Source organism: Mixophyes fleayi, chromosome 3 (genome assembly GCF_038048845.1).
Source record: "Mixophyes fleayi isolate aMixFle1 chromosome 3, aMixFle1.hap1, whole genome shotgun sequence".
NCBI lineage: Eukaryota > Metazoa > Chordata > Amphibia > Anura > Limnodynastidae > Mixophyes > Mixophyes fleayi.
The window spans coordinates 120,138,570-120,156,854 of NC_134404.1; the positions used below are offsets into that span (position 1 = coordinate 120,138,570).

The 18,285-nt window shown below is 36.5% G+C and overlaps 1 protein-coding gene across 4 annotated transcripts in view; it reads right to left on the minus strand.

Annotated features, from left to right (window-relative positions):
• OPA1 (OPA1 mitochondrial dynamin like GTPase) overlaps nucleotides 1-17,914 on the minus strand; it is a 73,932-nt gene extending 56,018 nt beyond the window's left edge. Inside the window, exons 1-8 of one of the 4 annotated variants that reach the window (XM_075202264.1) lie at nucleotides 17,798-17,914; nucleotides 15,801-16,125; nucleotides 13,102-13,198; nucleotides 10,505-10,612; nucleotides 9,858-9,911; nucleotides 9,076-9,149; nucleotides 2,326-2,436; nucleotides 931-984 (exon numbers count right to left, since the gene is read on the minus strand). In XM_075202264.1, coding sequence (XP_075058365.1) covers nucleotides 931-984; nucleotides 2,326-2,436; nucleotides 9,076-9,149; nucleotides 9,858-9,911; nucleotides 10,505-10,612; nucleotides 13,102-13,198; nucleotides 15,801-16,125; nucleotides 17,798-17,817 — 843 coding nt within the window. In that variant the 5' untranslated portion in view covers nucleotides 17,818-17,914. The remainder of the gene's footprint in view (nucleotides 1-930; nucleotides 985-2,325; nucleotides 2,437-9,075; nucleotides 9,150-9,857; nucleotides 9,912-10,504; nucleotides 10,613-13,101; nucleotides 13,199-15,800; nucleotides 16,126-17,797) is intronic. The other 3 variants (XM_075202265.1, XM_075202267.1, XM_075202268.1) reach the window with 3 other exon arrangements.
• Nucleotides 17,915-18,285: the final 371 nt, after the last annotated feature.

Sequence of the window (18,285 nt, forward strand, 5' to 3'; positions counted from 1 at the left end):
GCTCTGTTGTGGTACCTGCTGGCTGTGGTGCTGCTTCTATATGTTTAAACGCAGCACAGCCATTTCTCTTTAGTAACAAAGATGGCACCAAGAGTGTGTACACAAGTCCCCCCCTATTCTCTGAAGAGCGGGTGACTTGGTACAATCCATCCAAATGGCAGGCGCCATTTACCGAGTACCGGCACTCTATGCCCACAATGGCAGCGCCAGTGCCCTTAACTGTAAAGACCTGATGGTCTCTGTTGCAAGGAAGGGGCTCCGGTGTGACAGCGATCCCCGAGACCGCTGGCAGCACCTGTCATGAAGCACTGGCAGTGAGAGCCGTCCTGCTCACACTGAATTCTGTCAGCTGCAGCTGTTTTCAGCATAGGAGTCCCCTTCAGTTCTTGCATGGTTTCCATTTAGCAAAATAAAATACAATAAAATGAAAAAGTAAAATCAGCAAGATGTAGCTGCAGAGCAGCCATAGTAAGCCCAACTCCTTGGGCACTCAACACTGAGGCTAGAGAGGGGGTTGCAGAGGGAAGGAGTCTGTCAGCAAGTATTAAATTAACTTGTTAAGTGTCAACTCCAAGCTCCCCGCATACAACCCATGGTAGCAGTGTCCCCCAGACAGGATGAAAGAGAAAAATAAGGTTCACTGAAAGTCTATTCACTTGGGCAAAACCATTTTATTCAAATCACTGTTTATGGTATTGAGGTACTCGACGTGCCTTACAAGTCAAACTTTCAGACTGCGCTACCCTTTCTCCCAGGTAAGCGTCCTGTACACCTTACAGTTGCTCTGCAGGGCGGAAGTAGCCTGATTGGGAGAGAGTGTAGCGCACACTGAAAGAAACACTGTCTTCTTGGAGAAAAGGAACCAATGTTTGCGCATGACACAAAATTTAAGATCTGGTAACACCAGTCATAAACATTAAAAACACCCACCTGTGTTTGCAAAAGCTCTTCTTGCAGCTGATCAACTTTCTCTTTGTCAGATGCCTTAAAAAGCAGATTGTGATATATTAGCTATGGTTGTTCTCATTTAAAAACAAAAAAAACAACAATTTTGGGAGAAACAAAAGGTTTGTGGATCTGGACAGAACTATATATTAACACTGATATACTAAGATGCGCATAAGGTTATTCAATTAACTAGGATCTTTCACACAAATATGACAAATACACATTTCACTATTCATTATATCAAGAATCAAATTTATGAAACATGAAAATATGACCTGCACTTCACCCCCTCAAAACCTCTGCTCCTGTTGTCTCATTAGGAATTCTTAATTACTTTACTTAAATCGTAAAATTACTTTTTCTGCCACTAAGTTTAACTATTTCCAAATGAGCCACACAGGTTATATCTATCTAGAATCCTAGATAAATTGTTCAGTCAAAATAGATTTGAATGGTCATTGTCTTTTAATTCGCTCACTATAAAATACTAAATGATACCATAATTTTGAGTATAGCCACTCTCCTTCTACCAGATCATTATATTCCAGTCTCAACTATTTCACTTAAATATTTATGCCCACAAAAGTCACTACCAATTGTTTAAGCGTGTTCTTAGTTGAGATCTGTATGTGGCCATCAACAAAATAAGCAAACATTAAACCTTAAAAAATGCTATTAAAAACATTCATGTAACTTTCCAACAAAAGCAATTTAAAATATAAGATTTAAAAGAACAGAAAGCAGGAAAAGTGGTATGCAAGATTACCGATGTCACTAATGTTTCTGGGGAATAAAAAAAATAGAAAAATTAAAATAAAGTAAAAAAATCTGTTGCATGGCTAGGTATTTAAATATGATCGACAACAGAACAGTTGCAAAAATAATAGCACTATGCCTTAGCTGAACCATAATTAAAACATTTACGAGCTTTTAACCGTTTTGTTTGCTATGTATCATTGTTGTACTGTTGCGTCAAAGCCTGTGTTAGGTTATATTTCAAGTCTAAACAGTTTGACATACTGCAATACCTTCCTCTGCATTAAATGGCCTGGTCATAAACACCATTCACCACTTATCACCACCCAGTGTGCTCACAGATTAGAGATCAGGCACAATCACTTTTCTATCACCAGATAACCACATTCAAATTAAACTAATGTTTTTTCAAGAAAACAGAAATATGTAGAGGGATGAGCAACACTTCCACAAACATTTCAGAAGAATATAATCATCACATAAAACCAAAATAAACATTACAAATATTATCCTGTGTTTGTGACTATTTCATACATACATGTAAAATGATTTATTCACAATAAACTAAGGCTGGTACACATGTCAACTTATCATTGCTTCCAGTGCCCTAAGACCCGTCACCTTGCGCTTCTGCTGTGAAGTGCCCGTGTTAATGTTTCCAGCAGCCCTGCGTGCCTCCTCTTCATGCTGCTTGAGCTGCTCTTGTAATAGAATGAGTTCACCAAGCAAACCCTGCCATAAGTTTACAGAGAGAGAGACGGGGTGAAGGTGGAGGACAAAACATGATAATGATGGGGTGCAAATAGGAAGGTATAACAAAGCCAAAATGACAGACAACCGTCTAGAAGCAAAACTGACATACAAGCATGTAGCATTATGTAAACATAAAACCACCGCTGGAAAGGCAGCATAAGTTAAAGCGTCTTGCAATGTTGCATATTTCAAACATTGACAAGTGTACTTTTACTGTAGAAAAGCAATCTGATGTAGCGTGATAATTTAGTGTTCCCTGCTAAATATGGAATATAATAACCTACCAAACTTCATGATGTTGAAATGTCAATGTTTTCCAATGCAAGGGGTTACTTCTAGCGTTCTGCCATTTTTAACAAAAACACATATGCAAGACTAAAGCTATAGCTTCCATCACTGCTCTGTAGGCCACAGTTGGTGAGAAAGATTGCAATACTATAATACTGTTATGGGTGAATGGAGTTATTTATGGAGAAACAGCTACAAGGCACAGTAACAACATTCAGTTTGGTTTCAAGGTCCAAACCAACTTTGGCCTTTACACTTTGAAATTTAAAAAGCCATCTAGAAGATATAGTAGAAAAATAATTAGCTGTTTTAAACATGCCATGACACAGAATAGAATGGCTGTTACCTTTATCAAAAAGTCTGCATCTTAAAGTGCTTAATGCACCTTTTTTATGTCCAAAAATTTACAGCGTTGAAAAAAACATAGGGATGTTATAAATACTACCTAGTAAAAAATTGTGTAGTAAGGCTGTGTTACTAAATGCTTAAAGCAGAAATCCCACATTGTTTTTTTTTCTTTAAATAGAAAGTTAAGTACCTTTTAAGCATTCATTGTATCATTATTTTTCTTAGGTGTCCTCTAAAAATTATTGTCTCCTTTCCAAATTCTTTCTAAGGCAGACAAGTATAATTATGTATGCCAGTCACAAACACACTTTCAGCATATCATGTGAAAGCACAGGCACAGGGAGGGGGGGAATTTTACAGTGCAGAGAGAGCTCAGGGGGGGCGCTCCAAATCCTCTTTGCTCACTACATCATGTGCCATGTGACTGTGGTTGCCATGGTATTCATAGGACACTGTGGAAACTGCGTAGAATTATAAATCATTAATAGCAGCCTGTAGAAACAATCCACAAATGGCAATTATCAAGCTTTGTATTATAGACTGCCACAGTGATTTATGTTAAAAGAACTAATATAATTTTTTCATGGGATTACTGCTTTAGGTCCACTATATAATATCTTTATACTGTATAACTGAAATACTTAGACTCAAGGGGTCACTTTATGAAATATGATAAACACATGTAATGGCTGGCTGTTCTAATTATGGCACATCTGAGCGACAGGAAAATTTTACTTAACATTGGACTTTCCCCTCCCACCTCCTTCCAAAGCATAATTCAAAAGATGTTATTAGCTTCAAAATTTCTAGTAAAGAAAACTTAATAAAATTAAAAACAAAAAAACACACACACACACACACAAGAAAAAAAAAAGTGATGCCAGGGTGACTGAAAAGCCAGGGATAGGGTGGGTGATGGGTATCTTTGTACACAAGTATAAAGAAAGGTGGTTCTTGGAACACCACACAGAAAGAAAGTGATTTGTATCGAAGTTAAATCCATAAGGTATGAGAACTATTGGCAAAAAGACCCCCCTACAGTAACAGCATTTAATTACATAAAGACAATAAAAAAAAAAAGAGGACTTATAGTTCAATGTAATTACACTAATTGTATTGTTTTGGAGTGCAGGCAGGTTGCATATTTTAATAAACCAAGCATTTAAACTATCAATCTATAGCATTAAAGGATTATAGCTCCAGTTTTATTTTTCCACAGTTCAGTCTTGGTTTTGTTTGTACTTTGTCACAGGCATGCAAATTTCTCACCACAGAAGGAGCGCAGGATACATCAGTACTAACATAAGCAAAATCCTAAAATACTATCCACACTTTGTGTAGTAAATGCAGCATATAATCCTCTCAGAGAAAGCATGCAAACTAATGCGGCTAAACAGATTGAGATTAGGGAGCCGGAAATAGTGGCAGTTGTAAAAACTGCAAATCAGGTGTCAAGAGGTACATTTCATGACCGCAGCAAGGTTCAAATAAATGGGTAGATTTGAAAACAAGTCTATTTTCCTAACCTAAAGCAGTAGTATTAGTCATCATCAATATTTGTAACCTGTCGAGAGCAAGGTTAACTTTAGATGGATAATTATTGCTGAAGCAAAAACAACAGTGACATTAATCTTTCCATTTCTTTCAATATTGTAAAGCAAATTTACATCACATCTGCTCATGCATTGTAGGAATGCCTCATTATATATTATAACAGGAACTTGAAATCTTTTAAACAGACAATCTCCAGGACTCAGTTCAATTGACTAAATTGAATTACAAACAAAAGAAGAGCTAACCACTGCAGCTGTTAAAAGGGAATATTGCTATCCCTTGAAAAAAAGCCAAACTATATACACAAACAGTGCTGTGGAATAACTGATGATCTCAATAATATATAAAAAAATACAATATAATAAAATATTCTAAAAACAAATTACATTCATGGTGGAGTTTATGTTCAAAAGGAATTGGTCACTCTGAAAATATAAAACCACACACACATTTATTGCATTATATTAATACCATCCAATTAACAAATTCACAAAGGCATTCAAAATACCCAATTACACTTCTCTATTCATACAAGCAGCATTAATTCCATATAAGTATAAGGTCACATAATAGTCTCATTTATGCATAATACAAACAATTTAAAACTTAGAAACTTTAAGTCTACAAACATTCTAATGGCCAGGAAACTGAAGATACACAACATTTTATTTGGTACTTACCACTAAATATTTGTCTCCGTTGTTTATAGGGAGATACAGATGATGGGTAAGCTACACCATCTAGGTGGCAGGATACTGCAAGACAATCTGACCGTTATCCTCCTGATAAACCCCCTGTCCATCCTCCTCTTGGCCGATTTACTGAAAGCCAAGCAAAAAAAAAAAAAATGCAAAAGAGGAGCAACAAGATAGGGGACAAAGCCTTCATGGGCGAGTTTGTCTAGTCCCCTAGAAGCATCAGAGAAAAAGGTTTAAATGGCAAGTACAAAGAAATCCTCTTTTCTCTCCTGCAATAGGGCGACACAGACAGCAAGATGATCCAAAGTCACTCAAATGGGAGGGAAGGAATAAATGCATAATATTAAATGGCTGCCTGGAGGACTTTCCTGCTGAAGACAAACTGAGTGGAAGTAAACTTCAAAGAGAGAGCAAGAGGCTTGCAGGACCAAAAGAAACCTGACTATACTAACAAATGGTCTAGGAGGGATCAGATATGTCCAGATGATTCAAGCTAGTACCTTCCCTACAGGGGAGGGTACTCCCCTACAGAGTACAGAGTACCCAAGAGGTGTAGTCCGCAGATAAAGGGTTCCATATAATGGGGTGTCTGTAGTGGAGGGAGGGATTGCTCTCATATGACTCCATGCCCAGTTTATTTTGATGACCCAAGAAGGGGACCTGAACATGCAGGCGCCGAAGGAGAGAATGCTCCTCTTACCATCTTTGGCGGCAGTCTGTTCACTTGACTGACTGCTGTAGATAAAGAAGGTGGCTGGATTGAGGTAGGAGCATTCACGCGGACAGGGTGAAGAGCACCCCTTGCCTATAAGAAATGGCTGCTGTGTAAAATAAAAGAGCAAAACAATAAACAAAAGGTGGAAAAGAGAAAAAAATACTGGCAGAGAACTGGGATTATAGGGAGGGGTCAAGTTTTCATTCAGGGCCCTAAATTGTTGATGGTGGAGCTTACCCACCGCCTGTGTCCCTGTACCACAGAAGGAGAAAAAGTATTATTTACCTATAGACTAAAAAAAAGAAAAAGGTGTATGGATGCCGACCGTCCCAAGAAAGGCTACATGATTTGTGCTCTGTAACAATTTCATATTCAGTGAGCATTAAAATTACTTTTATTCTCAGTTAAAAGTTACATTCGAGTCCCTACAATGTGTGGTGCCAATCTACAAGTCCTGATTTTTCTACTGCACTGTGTATCAAAAGATCTTTGCGTGCTCAGTGTATATTATCTTTTGAAAAAGCCTCTCTTTTTTTGTTAAGGTACCATATATAAAATGGTTATCACTAGACTTGAATGTATAATGAAGCACTCTTTCTCTACGATGATGCAATTTGTGTACTTCACAGTAATCTGTCTTGCTGATCTACATTTGTTGCATGAATTAATGTTATCATGAGTAAAAAGCTTACACGTACAATACCATCTTAAACATTTCTTTTCCAGCTTCATTAACTTAAAAAGAAACGGTCACTTCAGGAGGTGCATTTTATGTTCTTTACAAGGCACAGACTCCCCAGATGTTCCACCCGTTCAGGAGAGAGCATGAAATATCACCGTACGCTATATGCAAACGCTCAATGTCAGAGCAGAAATGGACTCATGTTCAATCCTGAGCTACCTTCTGTTTCCTGTTTCCTATCTCGTGAGTGCTTGTGAGGCACTACCAACATTGACCATGTAACTAAAGCATGACACTTGCATATAAAAATGGGTTTGTGTCTCACATCACAATATAAATGTATATTTCACTTTTAAAGTGAGATTAGGTATTTATTTTTTAAAAATCTTTACAAATCTCTTTACTACCTAATTAAGTTTTTAGAATAACTTTTCAAAGGGAAAACTCTGAATGACACCCGTGTTCATTGAATAGTCCATCCTATTCACCCAATTAAGTACATAATAGCAGTGTGGTGTTGCCATTATTATGGACATGGACTCAGATTGAGATAGATCACCACAACAGCTGTAAGCCGGGCTGGAATTGTACATGTTACTCACATATCATTATGTTCCATTTCGATGTTCAGTTTAGATAGTGTACAATTATAAAGCATTCCTTCTGTTACAAAAGTATAAATTTTCACATACTACCATGCTTCTAATATAGGATGTTCTACATTGCTACACAATGTACAACCGCTAAGAAACAAAATCTCTGTTTGAAACAGTATCTTTGGCAACATATATGATTAACATTTGAACAAAGTGCAAAGTCAAATGCTTGGATCAATATGTATGATTGGTAAAATCATTGTTTTTCATGCTTGTTACATAAGCTGCTACATGTATTGTAATTGTTAAAACACATCCTAAACCATTTACTAAAACCTAAACTTACCAAACCAGCAAAATAATCTAATAACTGAACAATAAATGTAAACTGTAGCTATAATACAGCTATTCTCTGATAGCAAATAACATTTTGTAGCCCTCAAGAGTGTATGGTTTCATCCTTTAGGGGTTGTTTGCAAATATGTGCTTGAGAAATGGGTAAAACTATAATATATATATATATATATATATATATATATATATATATATATATATATATATATATATATATATATATATCTATCTATTCTCCTAGGAAGAACAGTCTGAATCGGACTTATTTCTCTGCATGGGTCACAGCCACCCACCTGCGTTTACGAGAGGAGGAACGCACAGTGGACTGCAGCATCCTCTCTAAAGAGGAAGAAACTGAAACGTAACCCCGTACAGAGGTAGCAAGACCACATACCCAGGCCAGTTCTACAGAATCCACAAGCACAGGATTAGCAAACCAGGAACAGAATCCACGCAACCCGCAACAGAGGCAGGAGGATTAGGACAAGAACTGCCCACAGACTGAGACCATAACCAAATGGGGAAGCTCAGCCACAGTATTAGTCAGTGACCGAGCCCAGACAGGCTCTGACGTGTCAGAACCAGAACCCCCCTATAGCACACAGCATGCGTTTCCCAGACTGGCAGGTTGTACACAAAGTGTCCGTGCCTGACCGTCCTTACCGAAACCCCAGTCTTAACCCTGAAGGATGTCCCCCTATCTGACATGTTATGCACAGATTGGACAAAACACAGAAAACAAAACATAGACTGGAAAGCATTGCGATTAATACAATAAGTTGTACGGACTTCATATCATGTAGAGGTGCATTTAATACAAAATTTATTTTCTTACTGTTTCTATTATAATCATCTAAAAGGTTAAATAGGCACAGTCTTCAGATATGCAAGTAAAGATATGTTAAACAAAAAACTAAATCAATATGTGCTCACGCCCCTATTAAATAATGTGACTTATAAACTAAATATGTAGTACAAATTATTTCAGCAGCACGCCATGTTTGATGGATATTTTGTTCAAACATCACTGTATAATAATCCTGTGTACCTCTCCAATCTTTGACAATAACTTCAGCATGCATTGACACTGTTGTACTGGCATTTACTGAGATTACAGAAAAAGTACTTGTGTGGCTCGCTCATATAGTGATAAGGGCTGGACAATTGACACCACTGACCATCTGTGTATTACACAGATATAAAATTATTTCTTTTGGCAATATTCACCTTTAAATGGAGCCAATGACCAGGAAATATGCAAAAGCTGCTGTGAGAATTGTCTTAAAACACTCTGCATGATTTTCTGAAAGTTAATAAACATCAAGACAAAAACTAAGCCTGTAAGTAAGTGTTTTGACCAGTACAAGTAATATTTTCTCTCACCTTCTTGTGCTGTTTCTCAGAGCTGTCAAAACTCTGGCTGTCAGTAGCGTTGAAGGCAGTCTCCCCTCCAGGGCCTGGTAGAGAAAGACCACCACAAAGATCATCATGCATTAAAGTATGATCACTCTGAATTTATCAGAAAAAAAACACAACGAAAATAGCAAAACTTAATGCTCAGCTGCAACTTTTAAACAAGTCTTCAGTCAACTCATGTTATAGTTATACCTATAATGATATAATGTGCTATAACAAAATAGGATAATTACAATTACACAGAAAAATAGGGTATTGAACCAGGCTTCCTTTCCAGGAATAGCCAAGAAACTTTATCTTCCACATGCTACAGGAAGGGAAAAAAGGAAGGGAAAAAAAAAACCCAAATATAAAAAACTACTACATCTCCGATGCCTTCCATTGCCCCACACTGGTATCTACAGTGGGTGCAGCCATAGCACTGCAAAGGAATGTACCCTAAATTAGCACTTGTACACACCAGATGCTTGTTTGCCACTAGCCAACACCAACTTCCCCATTATGTGGCTGGTAAAGAAAAGTAGCAACAAAGAATAAATGATAAAAAAATAAACACATTTATTATGAACCCATTTTCGTGTAACCCCCTGAACTGTGCTGCCTTAGGTACTTTCCTAGATTGCCTATATGGTAAATACAGCCATGTCCGCCACAATCCCAGCTCGGAAAACACTTATTCTGCACATCACTATGCAGTAAAATAGTATTGAATACATGTTTGCAATGGCAACAGAGAGGGCATTACACACCTAACAAGAGAAGCAGATCAGAAGCTCCTATGATTTCACTAACCAAATTGTGACCTGTGAAAAATCAGCAAGAAAAAAAAAAAAAGGTGAAAAATATTTTGTTTGAGGCATTAAAGTATGTTAGCAAAACCTGGAAAGGAAGCCTTTATTTTTATTGTTTTTTTCTCTCTTTATTGTCTTTAGTACGGAGAATTATATAAATTCAAACCAGAAAAGTGAAAACATATAGATACAGCACACTGAAATGTATGGAATGAATTTATGACAAATGGCAAATCTTCTCACTCTCCATATCACACAATGAGGAATCTAAGTGGTAAGTACAGAGCCTTGCAAGTAACAATTTATACTCACCACCACCATTCATGTGTTTTATTGTTTTTAAAACTATGTATATTGATTGATTACCAATATGGATATTTGAATTATATCTAGGAGCAATGTGGGATTCTTATTTAATTCTAACAATGTAGATATTCTTTTAAAAGTTTACCGATATGTTGCTCTATACATTTAGTTTTAGATGAAATATTGTAGTAATTAACAAATTCCCTTTATTATGAAATAGTCAAAGTAAATATCAATTAAAATGAAACATATTTCTTATTTTCTTTGAGAGAATGGATACGCTTATAAAGCTCCCTCACCTGATGACAGCCATCCCTTTAATAAACTAAAACTTTCCCCCAATTTGTCAAAGTCTGGTAGAAGTTTGGCCAGCTCCTCAGAATTCGGGAGGGCTTTACCAAGTTTATCTGCAAAAGAAAAACCATTAGTCAAAATTCAAAATAATGTTTCAAAACAAGTCATCTAACAAGTGGCATTAGAAGCAAATATCTAATTCTCTAGCATCACTTAATAGGTATTACCCTTAAATAGTGCAGACAACTCATGTTCACCAACATTTCATCTAAACACACAAGATAAAGTTCAGTTCAAATTTGTGTGTCCAAAACACACAGTAAGGTTTGTACACATGGGCTTTCATTTTAAGCGCAAAATGCGCTTTGATAAAAAATAAATAATGTAAGCAAATGCGCCTCTACACATACACTTTCTAAATGGCAACCACACTACCGCATTCAACATGTGCTAAAAACATAACAGATTTATATGGAAGTGATTGCTTGGCATCTGCCAAGACGTTCAGCAAGTATTCGTTCAGCAGGACACATTTAAACTGTTTAGAAAATAACTTTCTATGTGACTACCATCGAGTTTTGAATGTAGATGTTTGACAAGCACAGTAGTAAGGAGAATAGAGCCCAGCAGTGAGTAATATACAGCACTTAAACAATGGCCAATGTTAATCCAGTAGGTGGAGGAGCATCCAGAGTTGTATGTCATCTATGTCAGGTTACAATATTTCCTTTTGTTTTTTATTTACTAAAACGGTCATAACACTTCAGGTCAGCAGGCCTGGGACTTTGCTTGGTATAGCAGAATCAGCTTACTATTTTAGATACTAAATTTCGTTCAGCTGGAAATCCAAGGCTGCATCTGTTTACAAATCTGCATCCCATTCAAATGAAGTGTACTCATTCTCAAAAATCCATCAATGACAGCTTTGCACATATAATTCATAGACTCTGGCATAACTGCTTTTCAGATGCTCCAGATGACTTAGAGAGACTTGTAAACAGTCTTGTAAGCTATTATCACTCCAGAAGAAAGTAAAAACTGATCGAAGTAAAAAAAATTCTAGTTGTCAGAAATCTAAATTACGGGTAAAAAAAAAATTAACATTTCTATGAAAAAATAATTTGCATATACTCCCATCAACTTCCTTTTTTTATATAAAGAACCATTACATATTTTTCTTTGGTTACCTTTCTATACTAACACAATACATATGATGAGATATATATATAATTTAGTAGCAAAATTTGCTCATCCATAGCAACCAATCAGCAAACTTAGCGGGAACTATATAATAAGACAGCAGGGATAAAAGATTCTTGATAAAAGTAGCTCATTCTATTTTCAAGCTGAAATGTCTGCTAGAATAAACAAAAAAAAAAAAAAAAGAGCCATGACCTGTAAAAACCTCTTTTGGTTGGGTACTTTTAAAAAAAAAAAGTCATGGGACTCCGCATTGGCTTATAATATCCTTTTTTCCCTTGTACAGGGTTCATTAAAAGCATAATATGATGGGGAAGAAAAGGTAATTAGAATAAATCACCTTATGGTTCATGAAGACGATATTGCCCATACTGAAGTATAAAGATACGAGAGTATCCAGTGTCTTGATGGCTCTGCCAAATGCCGCCTCCTATTCGTCACCACCTTTGGAACAACCAACTGTAGTATAATCCTCATGATAGTGTAAAATTTGTCTTAGAATTAGCAGAAATACTGGATATACTCCCACAACAATTTCTCCAAACTTCAATAAGAATCCACTTCTTGATACTAACAAGTCCACATCCTGTGCTTTGAAGGAAGTATTTGCTTTTTCTTATTTTTAAGCCTTTTATAGACACTATGCTGCAGAGAAGCTGCAGGAATGCTTTGAGATGTGTTAACAAAGACAAGCTGAACGTGTTGTAAACGAGCACTAAATTGCTTTGCTAAAATGAGGAATATTGCTACACTTTTACAAATATTTATATTGTTTATTAGCACCCATGTGTACAAGCCAAAAAGGGAATTATTTAATTTAATAAGGAAAATAAACAAACAATCATAAATCATGCTTCTCTGTTGAACCATTTCTCAACACTGGGCTGTTTGATAAGATTTGAGATATTAATAACAACCCCATTGTACTTTTTTTTTTTGCTCTCCTCTAGAACATATTTTAAATAAAGTTCTGCATGTCTGAGAAGACCCAGAGCACCTTCATCCAGCTGTAAGCTGGATCAAGGTGCAGTCAGTCCAACTTTTGACTTGCAGCCATCATTTCTTACATATGACCTTTCCCTTCCACCTACACACAGTGGCTGTAAGGATAACAGGCATGAGTACAGAGGTGCTTAAAACAAACCATTAGCAGCAGTGACACAAGAGGCAAACCAGTGGAACATTTCCTGCAACCGGGTAGCCGCTACGCTATTAGTTACGCCCTGGAGCATAAGATATGTATGAAGCCCTTGTTCCATGTGTAAGCTTCAATATCACATTCGCAATACATATTAATTTAAGTCCAAATTTGCAGTTCATAAATGCAATTATCGTGAATAACAGTTACAATACACAATCTTTGCTAAAGAGACCATGCACACAGTCTTAAAAAGGTACTGACCAAAATTAATATGTTCGTCTAATTCCCATATAAAATCAGGCACTATCCACTTGTATTCACTGAGATCAGGGAACATATCCTTCCATTGGTCATATGTCTGAAAGATAAAGAAAAGTTTACAGAAATGGAAAATCAGGTGTACAAGAGAGATAGTAAAAAATTTTAACACATATTTACCAAAAATAGGCAATAGTTTATTGTATCTACTAACAACATTTTTAATATCTGTCACTGTTGCAGTTTTTAATTTTCTTTAATCATTCTGCACAGGCTCACTTTATGTCTGGTGTTCTTGGGTTCCAACCTACCTATATATCTCTGTTGTGCATGCAATGGGGCTTTCAGTCAATCACTGCCCAAGGCTGCAAGGGCAGGACACACAACAAAACCATATCAAGTTTATCAAAATGAAGAAATCACAGGGAGGAGAAGACAAAAATAGCAACTAAACTGAAAGGAGATCTCTGCAAACAGACTAGCTAGCACCATCAAAGACACAAGGTAAAGAGGAAGACTATTTTCTACATTCATCTCATAATGTACACATTAGATTATATATATATATATATATATATATATATATATATATATATATATATATAATATCTATATATCTTTACTTGCTCTATATATCTAAAGGAAGTCTAACTTTTTATTTTGTATTTTCCCTTTGTATTTATCTAATGTTTATCTCACACATATGTGCTGCGTGAGATATGTTTTAGGGGGTTTGATGAATTGCACTTTCACCAATGCAATCTACTGCACTAGTAGCACACGTTTTAAAATTTGAAATGCTGCAAAAAAAAATTAGAACACAATAATGAAACCAGGCCCATAAAAATTTGTACTTTTAATGTGGTTTTTCGGATGTTAGAGGCTAAAAAGCGCATTAAGGGCTAGATTTACTAAGCTGCAGGTTTGAAAAAGTGGGGATGTTGCCTATAGCAACCAATTAGATTCTAGCTTTCATTTATTTAGTACCTTCTACAAAATGACAGCTATAATCTGATTGGTTGCTATAGGCAACATCCCCACTTTTTCAAACCCGCAGCTTAGTAAATCTAGCCCCAAGAGTGGCTAGTTGTGAATGAGCCCTTAAACAAAAGCAGGGATAAGAAAAAGTGGCAATGGGAGATTATAGAGGGAAGAAACGTCTCCAATTTGAAGAAAGGTGGATATAATACTTGGATACAATTGCTCTTGGAGAACTATATAATAAGACTAACTTGTTTTTATTAAATGTTACCAATATACTTCTGCACACCTATTGATACTGTGAGGGAAGCAAAACTGGTGTGCACCTACATATGCTTATGAGCATTTTGTCATTTTCCATCTATATATAGCATTTAAGTTATAGGGCTACTGTTTAATTATTGTCCACTATAAATGGTTACATTCCCCTATTGTGCTGTGAGTATGAATAAATACAAGACTATTTATATCATTCATAGGACCAGAAACATGTTGTTCTACATTATGTTTACAAACTTCTCTTTTCCTTCTTGCAGGTTTCTTTTTGTATTTATTTTTCCACACTGTTAAATCTATTATTGTGGATTAAGCGTTTACCCTATTAATCGCTTGGATTTAGCATTATTCCTTAATTACCTGACATGCCTTTAACACAGATCCACATCTGTTTTTAATGCTAGTTAAGGGTGCTTTAGTTGTGCATATGTGTTGTCTAGAGTTGTGCGTCCGTGAGATTAAGCATTGCAGACAATCAGCTGGGGCTTATGGTGGGTGCGTCTTGTGTTTTGATGTTATATTATAATCTGTGTGTTGAGCTGAATCACTTTGCCAACTACAACATTGCCGGTTTTTGGCATGAAAGATTTTCTTCTATTTAAAAAGACCATGTGTGTCCCTCTTCTGCTCTTTTGAATTTTTGTGCTAGCTATCATCCAAGGATAGTATCGTTTTATGCAGTGTGCGCTCATTTTTCTAATTAAAGCCTTTAGGTGCAATCTAGTGTGTGTATTAGATGAAGGTTGTCATCGTCAATGTATTTCCATACTTAGTGTATGATTAACAGAGACAGCCCTACCCTATAGTCTCTAAGTGGGCCATCCTGTTAATATTACTGCCCATTCATTATAGGTTTGATTCGTCCTTTGCAAATTGTAACCTTTGTACAGAACCCTTTCTATTTGAAAACACTTTAGTTATTACTGGACTCCCCCATATGGTTATGACTTTAATTCTTTAAGATCTGCAGCAGCATTCACAACCACCATGAAAAGTGCTTGTAGGATGAGAAAGTCTTGGATGGACACATGTAATGATTTACATGTCACATAAAGCAAATAAAATATTCAAGTCTCCCTGATTATCTTCATACAAGTCACATTTGAGATTTTGTATGTACACTATTAAAATAAGCAACATCACATCCTGTAAAACAAATAAGGAGCCGTTCATTAAGTAGCGCAGTTCTTGCTACTAAGTTAGCAGCAAAAATTATGGGGGAGGTAGCATACAATGTTTGAAACCCTCTAAATAAATTACATATAAGAAAGAAATATGTACAATTAAACATAAAATCTCAAAGTAGTATTTATTCAATGAAATACTAAAATTTGTATTTTTGGTGATCAAACTTCCATCTCAATCATGCAGTATTAACAGTAATAAGAAAATCAAACCACAAAAGCACCAAACATGACAAGAAATGTAAACTATACTGTGGGTACCTTTTTGGCAGTGTATCCACCACCAACAGCAGATCCCACTACAAGATACCGGAGTTTTAATAGTCTGGATGCCAATCTAGCAACCAAAAAGTTCCGTTGAGTCTGATATGCAAGATTAAATGGCAAAAGTCTGCTTCTTCGAAGTGTAAGACGAGATAAAGAAGTGTAACATCGAACTGATGATCTGGGGAAAGGCCGTTGAATGTTCGCTATTGAAAAACAATGATGGCGACTGATGCCGATGACTCTGTGAGAAAGCAGGTTCTGTAATGGTAATTTGGCTTCTTTTACAACATGTTTATTTATCACTCCTCTGTACACAATGCTGCAAAAAAAGAACAAAAAACAATTAGATTGTGTTGTATAACAACATGAAAATAGTGCAAGTTCTCTGAAGAAGCAATATATCCTTTAGTTTCCTAGTGGTGCACCACCTGGCTGTTTTTATTTACCACCCAGCTCTTTGAGCCCAGCAGAGTCCTATTATAATAAGATAAACAAAGTTTCTTCTATTAGAACAGACACTATGTGATCACTACAGCCAGCAATGTGTGTTATACCACTGACCACCAGGCTGACCAGTCCTGGCAGGTGTGGACAATAACCACCAACATTTTTCATTATTATTGTAAAGTATTACAACTGCCCACACCTAGCTGCTTCTTAATGCCACACGGCTGTCAAAATTTTCCAGGGAGCAAGCTTTTATTACTGTCAAGCTTAATTCTTTACCATATTCTTTAATAATTTAACTGGTTTATAGATTCAAAGATGAATACTGGACAGTAAATAAAAAATAGTTTCCCTGAATGGCAGACAGCATCAGTTTAGCATTGAAAATAATGCATATAAAAAAAGCATATTATATCTAATCTAGAAACTGCAGTTATCAGACGTTATCCTTAAGTACTACACATAAAATAAAAATATGTAAAAATATATTTACAATGTATTTCTAATTCCAATTGCTTGTTTATCCAGTAAAGCAAGCATATCAAACTGATTTTCTAGGTTCCAGATGTTGTCTCGGCCTGTATGCTTTTACTTTCAGTTATTGGGAGAGTCCACTTCAGGATATTTCATTTTCCACTACATGTCCCCATGAATAGCAAAATTATGGGATTCCCTCCTATGTTTATTGCAGTGATGCCATCTACCAAAGTATCCAATTAAGAGGACAACATTGCAAGCCTTTCAGATCCCTCCTGTCCTAATTCATCAAGCAAGAATGTTTGGAGTATAAATATTTTTATAGGATCTATCTGCTAAATTCCCAAGGTACACCCACCATTCTGCTAGTCAAGTTGATGATTTGAGTTAGACAACTTACTTTATGTTTACTCTCCACACAATAAATTGAAAATGTTACAGATACAACTTAACTGCAAACAGCCCAATCAAACTTGATAACCATAGCTAAGGATTTAATCTATTAATCAATAAAGAATTAGCTAACACAAAATAATAAGCCCACCTTCATTTTAAGTAGCCAATTGGACACTTAATGACATTTTAGATGGACAAGCCTGCTGTAACAGTTATACATTATAAAAAAAAAAATGACACTAATCAGTGTTCAGAAATATTTTTCATAAAATGTCCACTCCAAGGCTAGCTGGTTTGGCCTTGAAGTGGCGACTGAATATTGACTTGTCTATTCAGGAAGGAATCTACGAATTTGAGACCACCACCACTTCCTACAGGACAGTATAACCCGAATATGTAACAGCTGTGGTATCTTGCATCTTCTGCACTGCCGGGGAGCACAGTGTCTGTATATAAATTAATACATATGTAATATTTATTAGACATCAGCAACATTTCTAACCCAGCTGAAACAAATCCAGGCAGCCATTAATAATATCATGCCTGAGGTGACCATAGGACTACAGAGTGCTCAGCGCTGTACATGTGCATATCTCTGACACAGGAGCATGACATTATGGAGCCTATAGACATGAACGGGCAGTATCCCGACACGGAGCCCCAGCACTCACCAGGCGGCCCGCAACATCATGTGTGACCGGGGAGCACACCCAGCTCCCTCACATCCAGCCGAGCTGACAAACAAGGACACCCAAAGCTGTCACTGGCACCACTTCCGGGAGAGAACGACGTGCCCTCGTAATTAGGCTCGTCCGGGAACAGCACTACTGCATACAAGGTTCCCGGGGAAAATAGTTCCTATAGGTAGGAAATAGTCTGCTACTTACTTCGTATACGCTGCCTTTTTGGGCTTAACTGAAATAACTCAGTATGTATTTAATATATTTCACAGTCGAAACAGAGGTAGCAATGTACAAAAATACTGGTAACGCAGATTCTGATTTCTACAGGTCACAACTATAATTGTCATAACTCAATTGTATCCCAGTTTTGCTTTTTAAAACGGTGGGAGGTATGCTCATAAGAGTTTTAGTGAGCAAGACTTGTATCTAGATGTAATAGTATAGGTGAGATGCTGTATACCTTCAAAGTATAAAAC